Source organism: Pipistrellus kuhlii, unplaced genomic scaffold (assembly GCF_014108245.1).
Source record: "Pipistrellus kuhlii isolate mPipKuh1 unplaced genomic scaffold, mPipKuh1.p scaffold_m20_p_24, whole genome shotgun sequence".
NCBI classification, from domain to species: domain Eukaryota; kingdom Metazoa; phylum Chordata; class Mammalia; order Chiroptera; family Vespertilionidae; genus Pipistrellus; species Pipistrellus kuhlii.
In genome coordinates, this window is record NW_023425523.1 from 1,317,657 (window position 1) to 1,337,146 (window position 19,490).

Genomic DNA, 19,490 nt, shown 5'->3' on the forward strand with positions numbered 1-19,490 from the left:
ATCCTCCATCCAGAGAGACTGGTGCCTGAACCTCTCATCGGTCTCAGCTGCTCCGCATTCTCTGCCTGTGCCCCCAGCACACTGAGCAGGACCCCCATGCGCTGCTTTTTGCCTAACTCCCCAGCAGCCCGAAGACTGGCAATCAAGGTCTCATTCAGCCCAGGAAGCTACACTGAGGCTGTGCTCACTGGTTCCCCGAAATCCTGCTCCCTGGCGCCCTCCACCAGGACACCCCTCCCCCAGAAACCCCCCCTTTCCGCTGACTCCTCTTATCCTTGCAACGCAAACTCCCTCTGGTGAGTTTTCAGAACTCTCTCTTTTTTTTAAGTTTAAAAAATTTGGCTCTCAAAAGAAGTTTCAATTATTGTACTGTTGACGTTTGGCTCTGTTTACTAATGAGTTTGCCAACCACTGCCTTAAAAGATAAGAATAGCGAACAGTGAGTGGGTAAATCACATCCAGGCACACAGCTAGTCAGACACACAGTGGGATTACACCCAAGTCTCTCTAACCCAGAGTTTTCCACTTCCTAAATTCACTGTCTCCATAATTTCACATGCAAGGGATGGTTAGGCTGGAAATTGTTAAGATTACCAGGAATTAGGAAGATCTGGAAAGTTTTAAAATATATATATATATATTCTTAGTGATTTCAGAGAGGAAGGAAGAGGGGGAGAGAAATAGAAACATCAATGATGAGAGATAATCATGGATGGACTGCCTCCTGCACGCCCCCTGCTGGAGACCGAGCCCACCATCCAGGCAGGTGACCTCCTGGTTTATCGGTCAAGGCTCAGCCACTGAACCACGCCAGCTGGGCGAGTCTGGAAGGTTTTCATTTCTAGCATAGAACCCTTGTAGAATGAATATACAGTTCTGATATAATTATGAGATTTGGCGAAAGATTCCAGTGATAATTTGACACTTCACTTCAGGACTCAGTGTGTGCTTTGGCGGGTGGGCGAGATCGGCTGCACACAGCCAGCAATGGCCATTCTTCGGCTATCTGTTCCTCCAGATAATTATAGTTTAGAAAGATCAATCCATAATGAGGAGTATTTTCCACACCATATCGATGGAACTGTTGTTCCTCAACATATGGCTAATTAAGTCGTTGGCAGAAATCAGAACTTTTCTCCTAAACTACTGCCTACAGGCTCCGCTCAAAATGAATCCCCTCATTCTTCAAATGAGCAAATATGACTTCTTTCCACTTGCCGTTTTTTCCCATCATGCCGTGCTTCGCAGTAGACCCAGACATGTACAGTGCCCCACAGGCAGTCAGGGAAGACCCAATGTGCTGCCTTCATGGCATCTCTCATGCACCGAGTTTGCTCTTGTGTCTCTTTTGTCTTATTCGCCGCCATTTCTTCCATTCCCATCTCAACGTCCATAATCGTGTATGTTCACATGGCGATCCAATTTTCACAGGAGCCCAGACCACAAAGCTCCAGCAACATAGCATGGTATGCTCAGAGATGAGTTCACCTTCAATTTTCAACATACAAAATGCCTGCCTTTTCCCTAATAGTCACAGTCTCAAACAGCAGGAAGCTGCTTCTATCACTATGCTTCGGCGGAATGCAGGCTGTTGCTAGGGACTACAAATTGCTAAAATGCTACTGTTCTGATATTTCTGCAAATGATATGTTTGTCATAATAATTTACTAACGGGGTTATTCAATGACCTGATAGAATTAACTCCCTTTCAAAGCAATTAATTACAACCTGAGTATAACTCATAGCTAGAGGAACTGGCTCAAACCAGCTTTGTGTTGGTTTGACTTTTATATGCTTAAAGGGATAATAACGTGCAGGGCTCCTAGAATATCCATTTAACAATAATCACTGGCATCACTGTGAGAAGTTCAAGAGATACCACTGTTGTTTTAATTACAAATAAGCAGGAAAGCCAACATTCAGGAAAGGAATCATCCTCCTTCCCTCTGCCCCACGGAATGCATTATTTTATTCATTTTTCTTCTGCCATTAACATTTCTCTCTCTTCCTCTGTCTCTAAAATCAATTTAAAAACCATCTCCTGAGATGAAGTTAAAAAAAAAAATAAGAAAAAAGTCACTAACTCTAATCACTATCCTCAATGTTTTTCTTTTTAGTATCTAGTTGCATGCATCTCTCATTCATCCTTTGTCAATGGTCTTCAACTTTACTCGTAACAAACATCTTGTCTTTATATTGAAATTATATATATATATATGTGTGTGTATATATATATTACATATATATTATATATACTGGCATATATATTATATATACTGGCATAATAACTTAAGGATATATTTCAGAAAAATGCCCATTTTGTGGGACTATGAGGAACTGTGGTGTGAAGGGCTAAATTAATAGGTTCCAGCTGTTACAGTTTTTGAGGAAGACTTGAGAGGGAGAGGGAGAGGGAGAACAATAAGTTAGAAGCAAAAGTAACAAAGATTTTATAGATCAATTCCTAGCCTAGAAGCAGAAAGGTTTTTATTGTGTGTCTATGTTGTTTCCTTAACTGATCAGAAACTGATGAGGACTTATAAAACTCATCATTAATCACAATTTCTAAGATACACCTTAGAACTGCCAATCAGTTTATAGAAAACGAACTTCAGTGCTCACTTCATTCCTCTTGAGTTTTTAATTCCTAGATGCATTTTTGTTTTTCTTTAATTATGACATCAAGTATGTGCTTATTGACTGAAGATTAAAAAGCTAAAACATTACACCTGAGGAAATAAACAAAAATCACAGGTGTACCTATGTTAGCCATGTCTTTAAATATTCACAGAGGCATGGCCTCAGGAGGCACATGGTTTGGGATACAACTTTCAGAGAAGCACCATATTACTGAGAAAGCAGAGTGATTCTGAGCAACATAGACAACCCTCAGAGGGACCAGGCTACTTCCTGACCTGATTAACACTGCCTCTGACTCTAATCACACTATTTAGGAAGCAGTATCAGCTCGGAGGACCTGAAATCACAACATGGAGACTTAGAGGCCTTCACAGTGGATTCACCGGTAATATCTTCATGATATGAGCTCAAAGGATCCAGACCCACTAATTTAGGTGCTTTCAAAGAGACACAGCCAAGCCTGGCCGATGTGGCTCAGTGGTTAAGCATCAACCTACAAACCAGGAGGTCACAGTTTGATTCCTGGTCTGAGCCCGTGCCTGTTGTTGTGGGCTTGATCCCCAGTAGGGGGCGTGCAGGAGGCAGCTGATTAATGATTCTCTCTCATCACTGATGTTTCTCTCTCCATCTCTCTCTCCCCCTCTCCCTTTCTCTCTGAAATCAATAAAAATATATTAATAAGCAAATAAACAAATAGGGACAGCCAATATTTCCTTAGATTCTCTCTTTCTTCCCCTTTCTGTGCTTGTAAAGGTGACTAGCCCCCTCACCTGATTCTGCAGCTGAAGATTCACGTTCTATAGATATGCTGGTAAGATCAGAGAAGAACTGCCCTCCATCTAGCTGTCTCCTTGAGGCCTCGCTGGGGCTCATTAGTGATGATTTAATGAACTCTCAGCTGGAATTCTCTCTCTCTCCGCTCGGATGTCTTGGAAGCCATCTCACAATTACACCCAAGTACTTCCAAGTGACACTAGGTTAGACAATATTACACATTTTTAAAAAGTAGATTGGCAAAATATTCGTAGCCCCCCTTTTTTCCCCTTGCTTAACATTAAGTCAGGTTTATTATTTTAAAATGATCTATTCGGAATTGTGCACAATCCCCAAACAGCCTTAGTCTTTATCTGTAGACAGAGTAAAGAGGATGGTTTAAACCCTCATTCCGTGTTCTTCTTAGTGAGGAGCAGCATGGCTGGTTGTGTACAATTCAGAAACTCCTGACTAAGAAGCTAATTAGGAAAACTTACAGGGAAGAATCATGGCTCCAAGAAGACACCAGAGATTATTTAAAGGCCACACTGTAGCACATTTAATGCCACAACCTCTCAATGGATTTTCCTAATTGTAATTGTCTCTTCTTCAGCTGTTAGAATATTTGGGAATTATCATGGTTTAAAAATATTCTTTTCCGATGGCAACCAAAGAAAACCAGCTGCTGGTGACAATGAGAAAAGTGAGACTAATCATCAGTGATGAGTCATTCTTGCACACAGGTCCCACCTTCTGTGGATGCCTCCGTGTGGCAGCCGTCACCGGATAACTTGTTGGCTCTGAGTCAGTGCCTCCAATAGTTGTTTAAATGTGAAAATACGGATATTTGCATTTGCCACGTTTCCTGCCTTCTCCATAAAATTCGCTGTCTATGTTTTCACTGCTATTTACTGTGTTTTTTTTCCTTCATATTAATGTTCTTACTCATAAAATAGAGTTGTTAATATCCACTTCAAGGGTCATCTTAAGAGTTAATCACAGACACTACATTAAAACTGAGCAGAAAATGGGCCATCAGAAAAGATAAAGACAATGCGCTCCCTTGAAGTGGAGATAAAGGGGCCAACCCTTCGTCCCTGAAGTTAAAATCCCACCGAAAACTGAACTCCTCTCTGTTTCTCTGTTTGATTGTAGCACAGAGCTGGGACCTTGCAGACATTCCATGTTTACTTACTTCCCTCCGCAGCTGCTGACAGGCGTGGGGCACACTGTGGGGAAAGGCCATCAGTGTCTCAGGGTCTTTACAACGTACAGCGGTGGCTCTCACACGCTGACCATTAAGACACATTCAATAGTACATTTTTTGTATTATGCAGCAGGCATGTATGAGTGCACATACCCACAACAAATACACACGGAACCGAAAAACATCCTTCTTACCCTAGCCATGTGTCACACACACTTTGATATTTATCCTTTTGTGCACATTTTTGTAAAATGAAATGAAGAAACAGTGGCTGCAGTTCATTACATTGACTGCAATACCAACCCAAGAGAACCATCCAGTCCTGTGAGAAGCCATTTCATACGAGATGTTCTCACTGTTTCTGAGCTCGGGCACTATCAGACTCTGCTGGGGCTATTATTGCAATAAAAGCACCAAATTTAAGCCGAAACTGGTTTGGCTCAGTGGATAGTGCATCAGTCTGCGGACTGAAAGGTCCCGGGTTTGATTCCAGTCAAGGGCATGTACCTTGGTTGCGGGCACATCCCCAGTGGGTGTGTAAGAGGCAGCTGATCGATGATTCTCTCTCATCGATGTTTCCAACTCTCTATTCCTCTCTGTAAAAATCAATAAAATATATTTAAAAAAAATAAAATAAAAGCACCAAATTTTAGAGACTTAAAAAAAATCCCATTGTATCCAAACAACAGAATCTATTTTGAATAACACACACAGTTTTCTCTCACTTATCTGTTTTCCTCTTGGGAAAAATTAAATCTCGCCAGGGCAAAGAGATAAAACCCTTTAAGTCTCATCATGATTTATACACAATGAGATCATTTCTTTAGCCTTAGTTACAAAAAGAAGAAGAAGAAGAAGAAGAAGAAGGAGGAGGAGGAGGAGGAGGAGGAGGAGGAGGAGGAGAAAAAGAAGAAGAAAAAGAAGAAGAAGGAGAATCTATTGTACAAGTGTTGGACCTCTCAGCAGCAGTATCACACACAATATTAACACAAGTGAGGATTCTCGCTTCATATTACACAGTGTTTTAGCAAGTATCATACTTTAAAAAGATAGTAGTTTGTAAGAACATGGTATAAAGAACTTCAAAATACAACGGGTATTTAATTTTAAAGTGTGCCTTCAACATTTATGTAAAGTGTTGTTTGTATCGTTCAATAGAAACTTACCTGGCCACTGGGTGAAACTAGCAATGAAGCTACTGGTCTGCCGTGTGTTAAAAGTCAGAAACCATGGGAGCACACTCCCACTGAGGCAATGGGTTTGTTAAGCTAAAGGTAGTAAATCCTATTTAATAACGAAGTCCTTGTTCTCTTAAGCTAACGTAGAAGGACGGTGATTATAAACATGAGAGATCTACAATACGGCATTTCCAACTACTCCATTTTCATTACGGGATCTGCCTAACCAACATGCAAGCGCTAAGTTCACACAGCAAACCCTTTGCTGTCACTGAGTGTGTCACCGAGTCTCTCAGTAAGAAACTCATGTGCCAAAGCCAAGGCTGATGCAGAGCTACGGCGGGGACCTTCCCTTCTGTGCTATTTGTCTGCCAGCCTCTCCTCCTATGAAAACAGAAGTTTATTGGGGCATGTGTCCACCTAGCTAGCGGTGTATTTCCCAACACCCTTTGCGGCAAGGCATGTTTAAGGGACCAGGTTGTGGACAGTGAGATAAAAACAGACGTGACCTATGTAATGGCTGGGTAATGAACTTAAAAAGAAAGGGCTCCCTCCCCGATGTCCCATTCTGACAGGAGCAATGTGGCCAGAGTGACCACCTACACCCACGGGCCAAAAGTGAAAACCAGGCACTGCCCAGCTGGCCTGCCTCAGGGGTGAACATCAACCTCTGAACCAGGAGGTCACAGTTCGATTCTCGGTCAAGAGCACATACCCGGGATGGGGGCTCAATCCCCAGTAGCAGGTGTGCAGGAGGCAGCTGATACATGATCTCTCTCATCATTGATGTTTCTGTCTCTCTCTCCCTTCCTCGTTTTCTCTCTGAAATCAATTAAAAAAATATATATTTTAAATCAGGCCCTGAGGATGACAGAGAACTAAATGAGTGTTTTGTTCAAGCCTCTCCTTAACGGGGCCACACCTTTGTCTTAAATAACACACAGCCCCTTCGCGAACCAAAAGGAGGGGGAGACAGAGGGAGAGGAAACCGCGAGTGAAGCTTCATCACAGCAGAAGCAAGACCGCCGTGCAAGGGCAGGGAGGACGTGAGGCTGTCCCATGGCGGGCAGTGGGGCAGTGGCGTGGTCATAGAAAGGCCATGTGCTCCGCCTGCCATGACGCATGTCACAGAGACAATTCCTGGAGGAGGAGGCTCCCTGTCTGCTACACAGACTCTTTCTTTCTCTTTCTTTCTTTCTTTCTTTCTTTCTTTTCTTTCTTTCTTTCTTTCTTTCTTTTTTTCTTCTTTCTCTCTCTCTCTTCTCTCTCTCTCTCTCTCTCTCTCTCTCTCTCTTTCTTCTCTCTTTCTCTCTCCCTCCCTCCCTCCCTCCCTCCCTCCCTCCCTCCCTCCCTCCCTCTCCTTCCTTCCTTCCTTCCTTCCTTCCTTCCTTCCTTCCTTTCTTCCTTCCTTCTTTTCCTTCCTTCCTTCCTTCCTTCCTTCCTTCCTTCCTTCCTTCCTTCCTTCCTTTCTTCCTTTCTTTGACGAGATGAAACTTTCTTGTATATATTCATATCATATCAAACACTGTACTAGAACATAGCCGCATTCTACTCATCACTACACCAAATGTCAAAAGATTCAGCTCCCAGCAGGAAAGCGAGCAGCGCCATCAGCGGGAAAGGTCTCCACATGTTCAACGCTGCGTTCGCACCGCGGCGCCCAGTCACATGGAGCATCGTGCACAGATGTCGCATTTAATGATCAGATGACTTATGAGAGCGGATGTAATGAAAGGAAAGGAAAGGAAAGGGGAAAAACAGAACCACTGTCGATTCTAACAGGTAGAAGCGAAGCCACAGCCGAAACACTCGGAGCCATAACCTGTATCGTGATCCCAAACACGAGTTGTATTTGCATCTTGAGCCGCTGAGGGGGAGCTATTCCACACGCGGGTGTCGATGTGGCTCCTGTCTCTGCAGCTAACGTTCGGAGAGACGCACAAAGCTGTCTGCCCCACACAACCCCGCTAATGGAAATGTATCTCCGATACGGGCCTGCAGTAGGAACCACAACGGTGGATTTCCAATAACTACTTGGAAACATCACCCATATTTCAGACCCAGTGCCTGGCCTGCGTCTCCATTTACTGCTAGCCGGGCCCTGCTGAGCGGAGCTGTGAGAGGAGCAGCAATGACTGGGCTCAGGCTGCAGACACCAGCAGGACAGACCTGACGGACACCTGTCTTCTTTATGGGGAACCCTCCACCCAGCCGTCAAGTTGGAAGGTAAAACCACAGTCGCTCCCATGCCTCTAACCTTGGAAATGAAGGCCCCTCCCCCCTCCTGCCCCTGACCCACAGGGCGGCTTTGTAAGCCAGTAACGGTTCGCACAGACATAGTGAGGACAGGCACCCGAGCTTCTGAAAGAAAGGGGGCTCTTTGCAGACATTCGGAAGCTAGAAAATAGTGAAACTTACTTTTTCTCTCTTTAATTTTCCATCGAAACCAAGAGAGGGACAGAAATGGTCTCAGACTTGGGGGCAATGATCTAGAAAGAGAGGGCTGGCATCCGGATGAGAAAACTGAGCGGCGGCTGAGACCCATTCCTGATGACCTCATTCTGGAAAGATTAGGCCCGTGGTCGGCAAACTCATTCATCCGCAGAGCCAAATATCAACAGCACAATGATTGAGATTTCTTCTGAGAGCCACATTTTTTAAACTTAAACTTCTTCTAACGCCACTTCTTCAACATAGACTCGCCCAGGCCGTGGTATTTTGTGGGAGAGCCACACTCAAGGGGCCAAAGAGCCGCCTGTGGCTCTGGAACATCAGTTTGCTGACCACTGGGCTAAACAGAGGACAGGCCCCGACTCTACAATGGGGCTCAGCGTGTGATCGGCTAAGAGAAGGAACAGCTGTGGCACCCGTGTAGCTCTGTCACTTCAGACTGATATTGTCAGTGTGTGAACGGAGAAAGAGCCAGACAGACCAAAAGGCACCATGATGGGCGTCTGCCATTTGTGGCCACTAACCAGCCACAGTCCAGACCCACGAGAGGACGACAAAGCTCACGAGAGGAAGACTGCATTGAACCAGCTGTGCTCTCTGTGGACAGAGAAATGTTAGAAAACTAGGCCTCCCGGGGATAGACCGGCAAAAGGTGGGATCGTCTGACCCGATAACAGCCTCAGCCGCCACACATGGGCCATGTGGCTTCCAGACTATGGTTACACATCTATAAAGTCAGCCAGATATGAACAATCTCCAGGGAATCTTAAAAGAAAAAGGGATAGAGCAGGAAGACAAGCCACCTCTGTCCTTTATGATCAATTCAACCTGTTTGTCTTCTGAGAGAGAGAGCATTGCCCCCTCCCTACGCCCAAATGCTGTTCCTGGGCGGGACCTGGAACCATGCTCCTCCCGAGGGGCTGCCAGTGACCATGGCCGGTGACCATGGCCGGTGCCGATGACGGGAAGGTGGACGTGGCCTCGCCAATGCAGAGACAGCTCATTTATTATAAACAATCTCCACTCATTTCCGCCTGCTCGGCTCTGAACAGACACAACCTGGACCGTGGACATGACTGAAGGCATTCTTCTGGACACCGCATTTTAAAGAATGACGAAAAACAACATCTAAAAGGAAGCTACTCACCAATGCCAACGAAAGCGGCTTTGTACCCCTCTGCTTTCAGAGTGCTCAGAGTCATGTCGTCCACAGAAAGGCTTCTGCCACAAATTACCTGTAAGAAACAAGATGGGAACAATGATCCTGTGAATTTTGATTAACGAGATACTTTTCTTAAAATGTATTTTCATTGATTTCAGAGAGGAAGGGAGAGGGGGAGAGAGAAACAATGGTGAGAGAGAATCAAGGATCAGCTGCCTCCTGCGTGCCCCCTATTGGGGGACAAGCCTGCAACCCGGGCCTGTGACCTGACCAGGAATCGAACTGGTGACCTCCTGGTTCATAGGTCAACGCTCAACCACTGAATGATGGACTGATTACTAAAATCTTGATCTTCAACATCAAAAAGAATAGGAACTGGATACACACACACACACACACACACACACACACACATGAATTTATATATTCAAATGTGTGGAAATATGCTTGTTAGAAGTGGAACACTAACACATTTTACTTAAGGGCTAAATCCATTTTTTTTGCCTTTTAATAAAAGTAACAAAGATAAAAGCTAGTGTATTTAAAGCCCAGTGGGTGAACTTTCATAGCTTAATTAATATGTTCAAAGCACTATGTGCGGGCACTTCCAATGGTGAAATGACAAAGGAGACAGATTCTGCCAGCATGTAGTAAAGATCTGTGCAGAAATGTACATACTAAACAGATATAACATAAACAGTGGGACCAGCCAGGTCTACGGAGCTCAGAGGACGGCGAGATCCATCCTGGCGCAGGTCAGATAGGCGAGGACCAAGAGGTGGCAGGACTTCAAAAGGACCTTTTACAGAAGGCGGGGGGGGGGGGGGGGGGGGCACGACAGGGAGCACTGTCAGGGCAGGAGAGGAGAGGCAGGAAGCAGAGGGGCGTCACCCCTATTAACGGCCACACAGTGTGTTCCGTTCGCAGACAGGAGCCAGTGTTCAGATCTGGAACCTGCCCAGGCAGAGGTGGCCGGGTCCGAGGAAAAGGACCCTGCACATAACCACCAGTGACCACCCAGTCCGTCTCCACGGGAGCTGTGGCCGCCCGCCCGCCCAGGGGACTGTCCCCGGGGAGAGGGAACAATCACGTCTCAAGGACATCAGACACAGTCTGTGTCTGCCGGGGATGGGGACCTGCCGGGACAGGCAGGAATGGAGCCTGGCTAACGGCTGGTCCCAGGAGATCACAGAGCCAGTGTGTGCCTCTGCCAGGCCTCACCTGGAACACCAAACGTCGTCCTTGTCCAGTGAAGTCACCCCCACAGGAAGGAAGGTGGGAGGCGGGAGAGATTAACCGAAGGACTTGCATGCATGCATGCATAACCCGTGGGCGCATGCAGCAGTGTGTTGGAATGGAACTCTAAATGGCAGACCTGCCCTGGCTGGTGTGGCTCAGTGGATAGAACATCAGCCTGCAGACCAAAAGGTCCCAGGTTCGATCCCAGTCAAGGGCACACACCTTGGTTGCAGTCTCCTCCCTGGCCTGGCCCATGGTTGGGGCATGTGCAGGAGGCAACCAATCTCTGTGCGTCTTTCACATGGATGTTTCTATCTTTCCCTGTCTTCCACTCTCCCTAGAAATCAATGGAAAAATATCCTCAGGTGAGGATTAACAATGAAATAAAATAAAACAAAATGGCAGACATAAAACACATTGCGGGCTGCCACTCTGAGATACGGCATTATAGGTTAAACAGGTAGGACGGCAGGAAACCCTCCGGTGGGCACGTTGGTTCCCTGCACCCTTATGTTTGTAATGTTTGCCATCTTGATATGCACAGATGTGGATTAGGGATTATATTATAGCTTCCTCAGGGGGCTTTAGTGACACACGGCTGGGCACTCACACATCATGCCAAATTCTGAATGAAATTTCTTCCACTTCATTTTCAGCGGAAGTTATTAATAATCCAACACGCGGGCTGCATATAAAAGGCCTGATGCAAAGCTCCATCTCCTCCCACTTCGGACTGAGGACCCCTTCCTTCACTACCACAGAAGGCGCTCACACCGGGAACAGCGCTGGAGGTGAACGAGACCAGCCAGCCTGCGAGCGCAGGTGCGTATGTGCACAGCCCTGGCCACGGACACAGTGTGGTGGAGGCCGGGAGAGGGAGGTGGGGGGTGGAGGGGGCTAACGGGGAGGGAAGGGGGACATCTGTAATACTTCAACTAAGAGGATACATTTTTTAAACAGAGTAGTATTTATCATGAAGAATTAAGATTTATAACTGCTTTGGGAGGGGAACTCTGTAAATAAACTGTGTGAAGCCACTATAAAAACACACAGGAGTCAAGTGCACATGTTCTCCACACGTCTGATAGGAGCTCTGGCTAAAGAGAAAATATTTCCAGAATCTCTGAGACAGATCAGCCGGAAGAGTTTTTAAAATATTTGGCTGTTTTTAGAAACACCAATTATTTTGTCAACTATTACTGCACGGGTCTCTCCTCCCTGAGCAGATATTGATAAGATTTTATGAGTTCCCAATAGTAACCTATTGTAATGGAAATGCTTGCTTCCGGCAACGGTGATGGAAAACAAGACAATGAAGAGAGCTCGTCCAGAATGAGACCTGGAGGTATTTTTACTCAAATCGTGAAGCAGAGGGAGTGCCTCGCAATTACAAATTAAGTTAAATCAAAACAGAATTCTCTCACCCCATTCTGAGAAATGGCAATTATATACATTTAAAACATATTTCAAAAAATGCAAGATCTTTATGCAGATTTACATTTTTAGCTTTAAAATTTAAAGCCATTGAAAATATCATAAACACCATGAGACAAAATGTTCCCATCCCACCCTTTCGGAAATGCAGGACAAACCATGAGAGCATGGAGTCTGGAAGGTGAGTGCCAGCGCCTGGCACACACATCACAAGAGACTTCATGGCGTCCACCTGAAGATAAACATGTTTTGCAGCATCTCACATTAGATCTGCTATGATACCATCCATAGGAGTTATCAAAATACAATATAACAGCTAAGAGGCTAATTCTTCCCAAGAAAAAAAGTAGTTTATTTTATTAGAAATGGTCTTTTGATGGGAAATCACTTGAGAGTGTACTTGATAAATTAGAAACTGCCTATCTTGCTGATCATGTAAAGTAAAAAAATAAAAATTTGAATGTTATAAGAATGCAGAAGCAAAGGAAAATATTATCCTAAACAACTCAGTGGTAAAGGGGAAAACAAAACTACCATTACTCAAGGAAAACAATCATAACAGTAATAGGAACACATGGATGCCCACAAGGATCTCTTCAAAGAAAAATGGATAATTTGAAATGGTTTTATTATTCAAGCCAGAGAAAATTAAAAAGTACGTAACTCAAGGCTAAAACAAAGGCGTTCCTAACGCTCTGTGTTAAGCCTCCAACGTGTTAACGTTTTGGCCATCTTTAAAGCGACGCCACAATATTCATTCCACAAAACAATGAGCAAGACCGAGCTGCTCCCCACGGGTCTCCCGTCGTGTGGAGAAAGCACGATCGCCTGGCGCGCAGGGAAGTTGCATGAAGAGAGAAAAACAAAACAAAAGCCTGACTAAGAAACCAAGCCTTCCACCCTCACACGGAACCCCTGCGGCGCCTGAGGCGTCTGCGTCTCACAGACAATTAATCACGCGCGGGCGTGCCAGATGAGCGCGATCGATCGCCCTTTTCCAGGCCGGTGGCCTTCAGACAGGCAGACAGACAAATGCCCCGAGCGAGGAGAGAGCCTGCTGCCGCGCCGCAGCAGCTTTTAATTGCTCCGCCACGTGTGACTGTGCTGCTCAGAGCGGCCGAGCCCACGCCCTTCCCGAACAATAGCCTGTGCTGTCCCTCCTTTACCTTCACGCCCAGGTCCTTCATCAGCTCCACCTCAAAGTTCACCACGTCGTAGGGCAGCCGGAACTGAGGGATCTCAGAGGTGCTGGAAGGGAGAGGAAGAAGAAAAAGAAGCACCTGTTGAAAAACCGTCCATCTTAAAAATGCAGCATGGCTTTCTGGCCAACGTTAAAGGACTGACTATCTCTGCGAAGGGTGTTTGCATTCCACAGAACATGAGGAGCATTCCACATGTTTACATACAGGGTAAAATATTATAGGGACTACAGTAGGTAGAGTAGAAAGTGATGTGAAAAATAAATGTAAACTATGGAAAACAAGTAAAAAAAAGACAATTGATAAAAAGCATTTCTAAAACTATTAAGTTTATGTTCTATTAATCTATAAATATACACATAGAAGATATATAGATAAAATATATATATCTATAAATATATATACACATATATACACACACACATATATACATACATACGTGTGTGTGTGTGTGTGTGTGTGTGTGTGTAAGCCCAATATGCAATTGTCCCTGCAGGAGTTCACCTGAGAGACCGATCACTTGCTATGACGTGCACTGACCACCACAGGGCAGTGTGGGACAAAGGAAGGCCCCGGCCGGCAGCCACAAGGCCCTGATTGGCCCAGCTTGCCAGCCAGGCCTGCAGACCCTATCCGTGCACAAAATTCATGCATCAGGCCTCTAGTAATTATGTAAGAAATTCATAAGAAAGTGCAATGGTAAATACCAAAAATTAGTTGAAAGAATAGATCATGTTTAATATACATATATATGTACATTCATATATATTCTATCAAGATTCCTCTACCTCAGCTGTTTTCAACATATGTGCTGCATGTTTAAAACATGTGATGCCTGACTACTTAATTGGAGCGATGGCCTCTTTTCCCATAGATTGCCAAATAAACAAATGGCCAACAGCCAATACAATATCTATCTGGTATGAATGAATCAAAATTTTACTTTTTGGGGGGTCAGATCAGCAAACAATGTATTTTTTGGTGTGCTGCAGAATTTCAGAAATGAGTTTATGTGTGCCCTGAGCTGAAAGAGGTTGAAAATTGCTATTGACCTTGTTCATGTTAGAACCTGTGACTCTGTGTTACTGTGTCGCTCGGACATGCAGGATTGGTTCCATGCGGCCTAGAGAACATTTCTGTAGCAAACCCCTCTCCTTCTCTGAAAGAATAAGCATCACTGAAGGACACAGTTATAAATAAGTAAGGTCAGTACTGGCTTTCTGTCTGCCCTTAAAACCCCACAACAACAACAAGAAAAACTATTATAAAACATAATCATTCTACACTGTAATAACTTAGGGAATTATAAAAGCTAAGCAAAATTAAGTTTTCAGTGTTTTACAACAGTGAAACAGGCTATATGTGTCCATGAATATTTACTTATTCATTTATCTTGTCACTTAACAAGCATGTACAGAGCGCCAGGTGCAGTGTTAGCGACTGGGATTTGGTGGTGGATTTTACCAATAAGCTCTCCTGCTGGTGGGGAAAGTTCCAGAAACAGATAACTACGAAGGGATGCAGTGCCTGTAATGAGAGCCACGTCCGGGCCAGACAGAGTGAAAGTGTAAGGTGAGTAAGTGCTGAGCATGAACCCCCGAGGCTGCCCAAAGCCGCCTTCTGAGGCGCACTCGCAGCCTTTTCCTGAGGCTTACAGACTCGATTACTCAATCAACTTCTCTACCTCAGACCATCAGCAAGGCCAGGCACCGTGCTCTGAGCGACAGAAAATGCACGGAACTAACAGTGTGCAATCAAGGCCATCACAACGGAGCTGTCTGGCCAGTTAGGATGCAAGACTCCAGTGAGAAGGACTTTGGGTCTCAGTCCGGGATAAGAATCTCACGCTGACCTGTGAATGCGGACCCTCGCACGCCCTCCCAACACTCTGCATATCTATTAGAACATTCCACTCCCAGACCCCTCGTTGACATAAGGGCCAGGGGTCCTCAAACTTTTTAAAGTGGGGGCCAGATCACGGTCCCTCAGAGAGCTGGAGGGCCGGACTATATGAACTACTAATTCCTACTGTAACACCTCGGCTGCGCTCACTGCCCAAAAAACCTGGCGGGCCGGATCAGACTCCTCTGCGGGCCGCATGTGGCCCGCGGGCCATAGTTTGAAGACGCCTGAATAAGGGTTATCTTCGGCTGAAGGCAGGTGAGAAGCAGAGACACAATCTGGAAAGCACCCCGCCCCCACTTCTCTAACAGCAGGACATACATTCACACAGGTGCGTCTCCCTTTCCGAGCCAGGAAGGCAAACTGCATCAGTGAGACAAGCCTGACACGGATCTGCACCGAGGGGCTCCCAGAGGATCTACACCTCAAACCTCAGTGGCCATGTTCTCCCAGGAGCTTCCCTCTTCCGGCCACTTCCCCACAGGGTGGCGCCCCAAACACCCTTTCATCTGGTCTGGTCACTTCTGCACTCGTTCACTGTTCTTTTTAAACAAGCTACACAAGCCTCAAGCCTGACACCCCTCCCCCACCTGAGGGACTCACCACTGAGTCCTCCCACCTGCATGCCCGGCACAGGTGTCGATAGCCTCAGTTACTTCGCAGGCCCAGCCACGAAACCTAAGAGCCAGAGCAGTGGTCGGCAAACCGGCTCGCAAGCCACATGTGGCTCTTTGGCCCCTTGAGTGTGGCTCTTTCACAAAATGCCACGGCCTGGGCGAGTCTAATTTGAAGAAGTGGCGTTAGAAGAAGTTTACGTTTAAAAAATGTGGCTCTCCAGAGAAATGTCCATCGTTGTGCTGTTGGTTTTTGGCTCTGTGGACGGATGAGTTTGCTGACCGCTGGGCTAGAGGGTACTCCTTCCTCCCTGGGCCTCCAAGGGCTAAGCAAAAGTTCTCAAACGCTGGATTGCACATGGGCATCAACAGGCAGCCCGTCTTATTTTGCTATAATTGTTGTTGTGGTTGTTAATTCTCACCCAAGGATATTTTCCCATTGATTTTTAGAGAGAGAGTGGGAGGAGGAGAGACACACAGAGAGAAACATCAATGTGAGAGAGACACATTGATTGGTTGCCTCTCGTGTGTGCCCTGACCCAAGGCCAGGGGTCAAGCCTGCAACCGAGATACGTGCCCTTGACTGAAATTGAACCCGGGACCCCTCAACCTGATGGATGATTTTCATCACAATATTTTAGTTTGTTTTAAAATTAGTTATTTGTGTTTAGTGCTTTAAAATACAAAAATACATTTTGGAGATTTGAGGCAATAATGTTGAAATTGATCAAAATTGCATGATGGTTAGGGTTATTTGCTTTTGGGCATTTTTCTACTCCTGTGGGCAGCCTGCGGTTTAGAATGATGGACTGTCATCGATTTGAGTCTGAGCAACTTAAAAATATGTGCACTCTTCTAAGTGTGTTTGTGAATAGTAGTTGTAAAGTAACGACACTATATCATTGTGGGGCCTGAGATGATGCCCTATCCACTGAGCCAAACCGGTGAGGGCCAGATGCCCTGTCTTGAAAGGCATAGAGTCATATGAAATGAACGGGAATTATGGTCTGATGAAAATCCTCCGATTCGGGACAGCTAAGGAAAACAAGGGGCTGTGAATAAAGAATTCCAGCCAAGTAAAGCAGCCATGGCCAGGGAAGGCTCCACGCAGAGGCAGATCCACTGTGAGGCTGACACAGCCCCACCAGGGATTTGTATGGAATCTCGGCAGAAGTATTTATCTATATAAAAGTTTAATATGCAGATTGTTCCCTCAGGAGTTCGACAGGGAGACCAATCACTCGCTATGCCATGCGCTGACCACCAGAGGGTGGTGGGGAACGAAGGAAGCCCTGGCCAGCACCAGCAGCCGGGGAAGGGAGGCCCCAGCCGGCAGCTGGAAGGCCCTGATTGGCCTGATCTCCCGCCAGTCCTTAGAACCCTACCATTGCAGGAATTTTGTGCACTGGCCTTCAGTATGGTATAAACGGAAAAAATGGTTCTGCGGGAAGAAATTGCTCTCAAAGAGCAGACGACAAGGAAGGAGGACAGACCCATGTGAGTGGGAGAAGACCTGAGCAAGCAGAAAGTATAATTCTTTGTTTTAAATAATTTAATTGATTTCAGAGCGGCAGAGATAGGGACAGAGATAGAAGCATCAACGATGAGAGAGAATCATGGATCGGCTGCCTCCTGCATGCCCCACACTGTGAATTGAGCCCGCAACCTAGGCATGTACCCTGAATGGAAATCGAACCGTGACCTCCTCCTGGTTCATAGGTTGACTCTCAACCACTGAGCCACACCAGCTGGGCACACTCTGAGGACTGAAGGAGGCATGCAAGCAGGTTAGATGCGGGCCCCTCTCATGGCCCACATCTCTGCAGCCAGCACTGAGCGCGGGCTCAGCACATTCGTGAAAGGAATCGCTGTGTGAGGATCGCCCCTCAAGCGTCTCCTCGGACCGGAAGTGGGAGGGGAGATTCTAGAAGGAGGTTCTTGGATTTGGTCCTGATCACACGGGCATTCCCCTGACGGAAGTGCACACGTGCATGGACCCTGAGAGCCTGTTGACACCACTTTTCCCTTTGCCATGGCAACAGCAAGGCCTTCAGCCCTTTTAAACTCAATCCCGGGGGGCTGGGGGGGAACAGAAGCCGCCGTCGGAGGGAAGCAGCTCTCCTGATTATCCTCCCATTTGCTGCGGCGTCACAAATAAGCAGCTGGCTGTGGCCAATCTGGTGCGGATTGGGTCTCCCTCACCAGCTGCAGTGATTTCCTGCAAGGCAGTTGGGATCTCAATTTGCCGGGGAGAAAAGAATCTATTTGGATGAAAAGGAAAAGGGAAGATGGAACCTGGCATCCCCTCTTTAAGCAATTGATTTCAGATACGAAGCTAATCGAATCTTTTTAGCCACTTTGAAGGGACACGAGGATGAAAGACACCCGTAAGTGAGAGGATAAACGAAGGTTGGAACGGGCTGCGTCGGCAGCTATGCGGGCTGTTCCGCGTCGGCGCTGACCCTGTGCGGGCCGCCCTGAGCGCTCACACCGTCCCCAGCGACGGGCAGAGGCGAAGGCAAGGGGAAGAAAATAAATCCAAAAGGATCTTTAAAAATAGCATGTTTGGTCATGAATCCCGGAAAATCTGTGCCACTTTACAATGCCCAGCAAATCTATGAAAACACAAGTTTAGTGTCGATTTCTACAATGTAGACCTGTCTCTCCTGCATCGAGCTCAGAGAGAGAGAAAGGTGCGAACCACCATGATAATCCACCAAAATCGTCAACACAGGATAATTCACAAACTGGGCTCGTTCCATTTTAGGCTTGTGCAAATGCAATTAAGGGCAAAAGGATTTTTCCTAGTCTACTACGGTATACAACAGTTACATTCATATTTTTTAAATTAGCTCATGTATTCATTGATGTGTATAATTGAAAAAAACATACAATGCTTACATATCTTGCTAATACATTGTGTTTCTCCTAATTAATAAAGCTGCAGTAAAATGCCATTTATAAGAGATAGTCTAATGCATTCCAGCAAAATAATATATTGGGTCTTTTACTTTCTAGGATATAAAGAAGTTTGTAAAATATGTGTAATCCCTTAAAGCTCATAGTGGTGAAATGACTATATAAGAAAATAATTATTTCTTGGCAATTGGTTATTTTTCTTCAGCTTATTTGTCATACCTACCTTTACCAGTTTTCCTATCATATAATATTTTTGCATGATGATTCAGTCAAATAATTAATGCAAGTTTATCTTTTTTTGAGAATATTATTATTTGATCAATATTGAAATTTATACATTTACTAACATGTTTTTTGTGTCATAAAACATAAAAAAACATGAGCACACATTTAGCCATAGCTTGATTAAATTTATTCTTTGTGGTTATTAAATATGAAAAATGTGTTGTTTAAAAAATAGTTCAGTAGCCATCAAAACTTAAATGCTAAGTATAGAAACAGATATGCAAAATGGTTTTATATTACAATCCAGGATTTTCTGATGCAAGACGAGATTTTTAGGGAAAATAACAATAAATTGAGTAACATTATTAACTTACTGCCCAAATACTTTCTCATTATTTACACCAAATATTTTAAGCAATATTCACGTCCTACTTATAACAAAGTTTTCCTCTTATGATCAGAAATGCAATCGCCCTCCGCTCCAGAGCTTCGGCTTTTAAATAACGAAAACTCCATCCAATTTCCAGGCTCGGCTGGAATATCTGAAAGTCACTGACACAAATGAAC

The 19,490-nt window shown here is 45.3% G+C and overlaps 1 protein-coding gene across 2 annotated transcripts in view; it reads right to left on the reverse strand.

The window, feature by feature from the left end:
- Positions 1-19,490, reverse strand: part of DPYD (dihydropyrimidine dehydrogenase) — a 319,614-nt gene that overhangs the window by 174,894 nt on the left and 125,230 nt on the right. For both annotated transcript variants that reach the window (XM_045586822.1, XM_036452548.2), the window contains exons 7-8: positions 13,231-13,312; positions 9,377-9,464 (exon numbers count right to left, since the gene is read on the reverse strand). In XM_045586822.1, the coding sequence (XP_045442778.1) occupies positions 9,377-9,464; positions 13,231-13,312 (170 nt within the window). The remainder of the gene's footprint in view (positions 1-9,376; positions 9,465-13,230; positions 13,313-19,490) is intronic.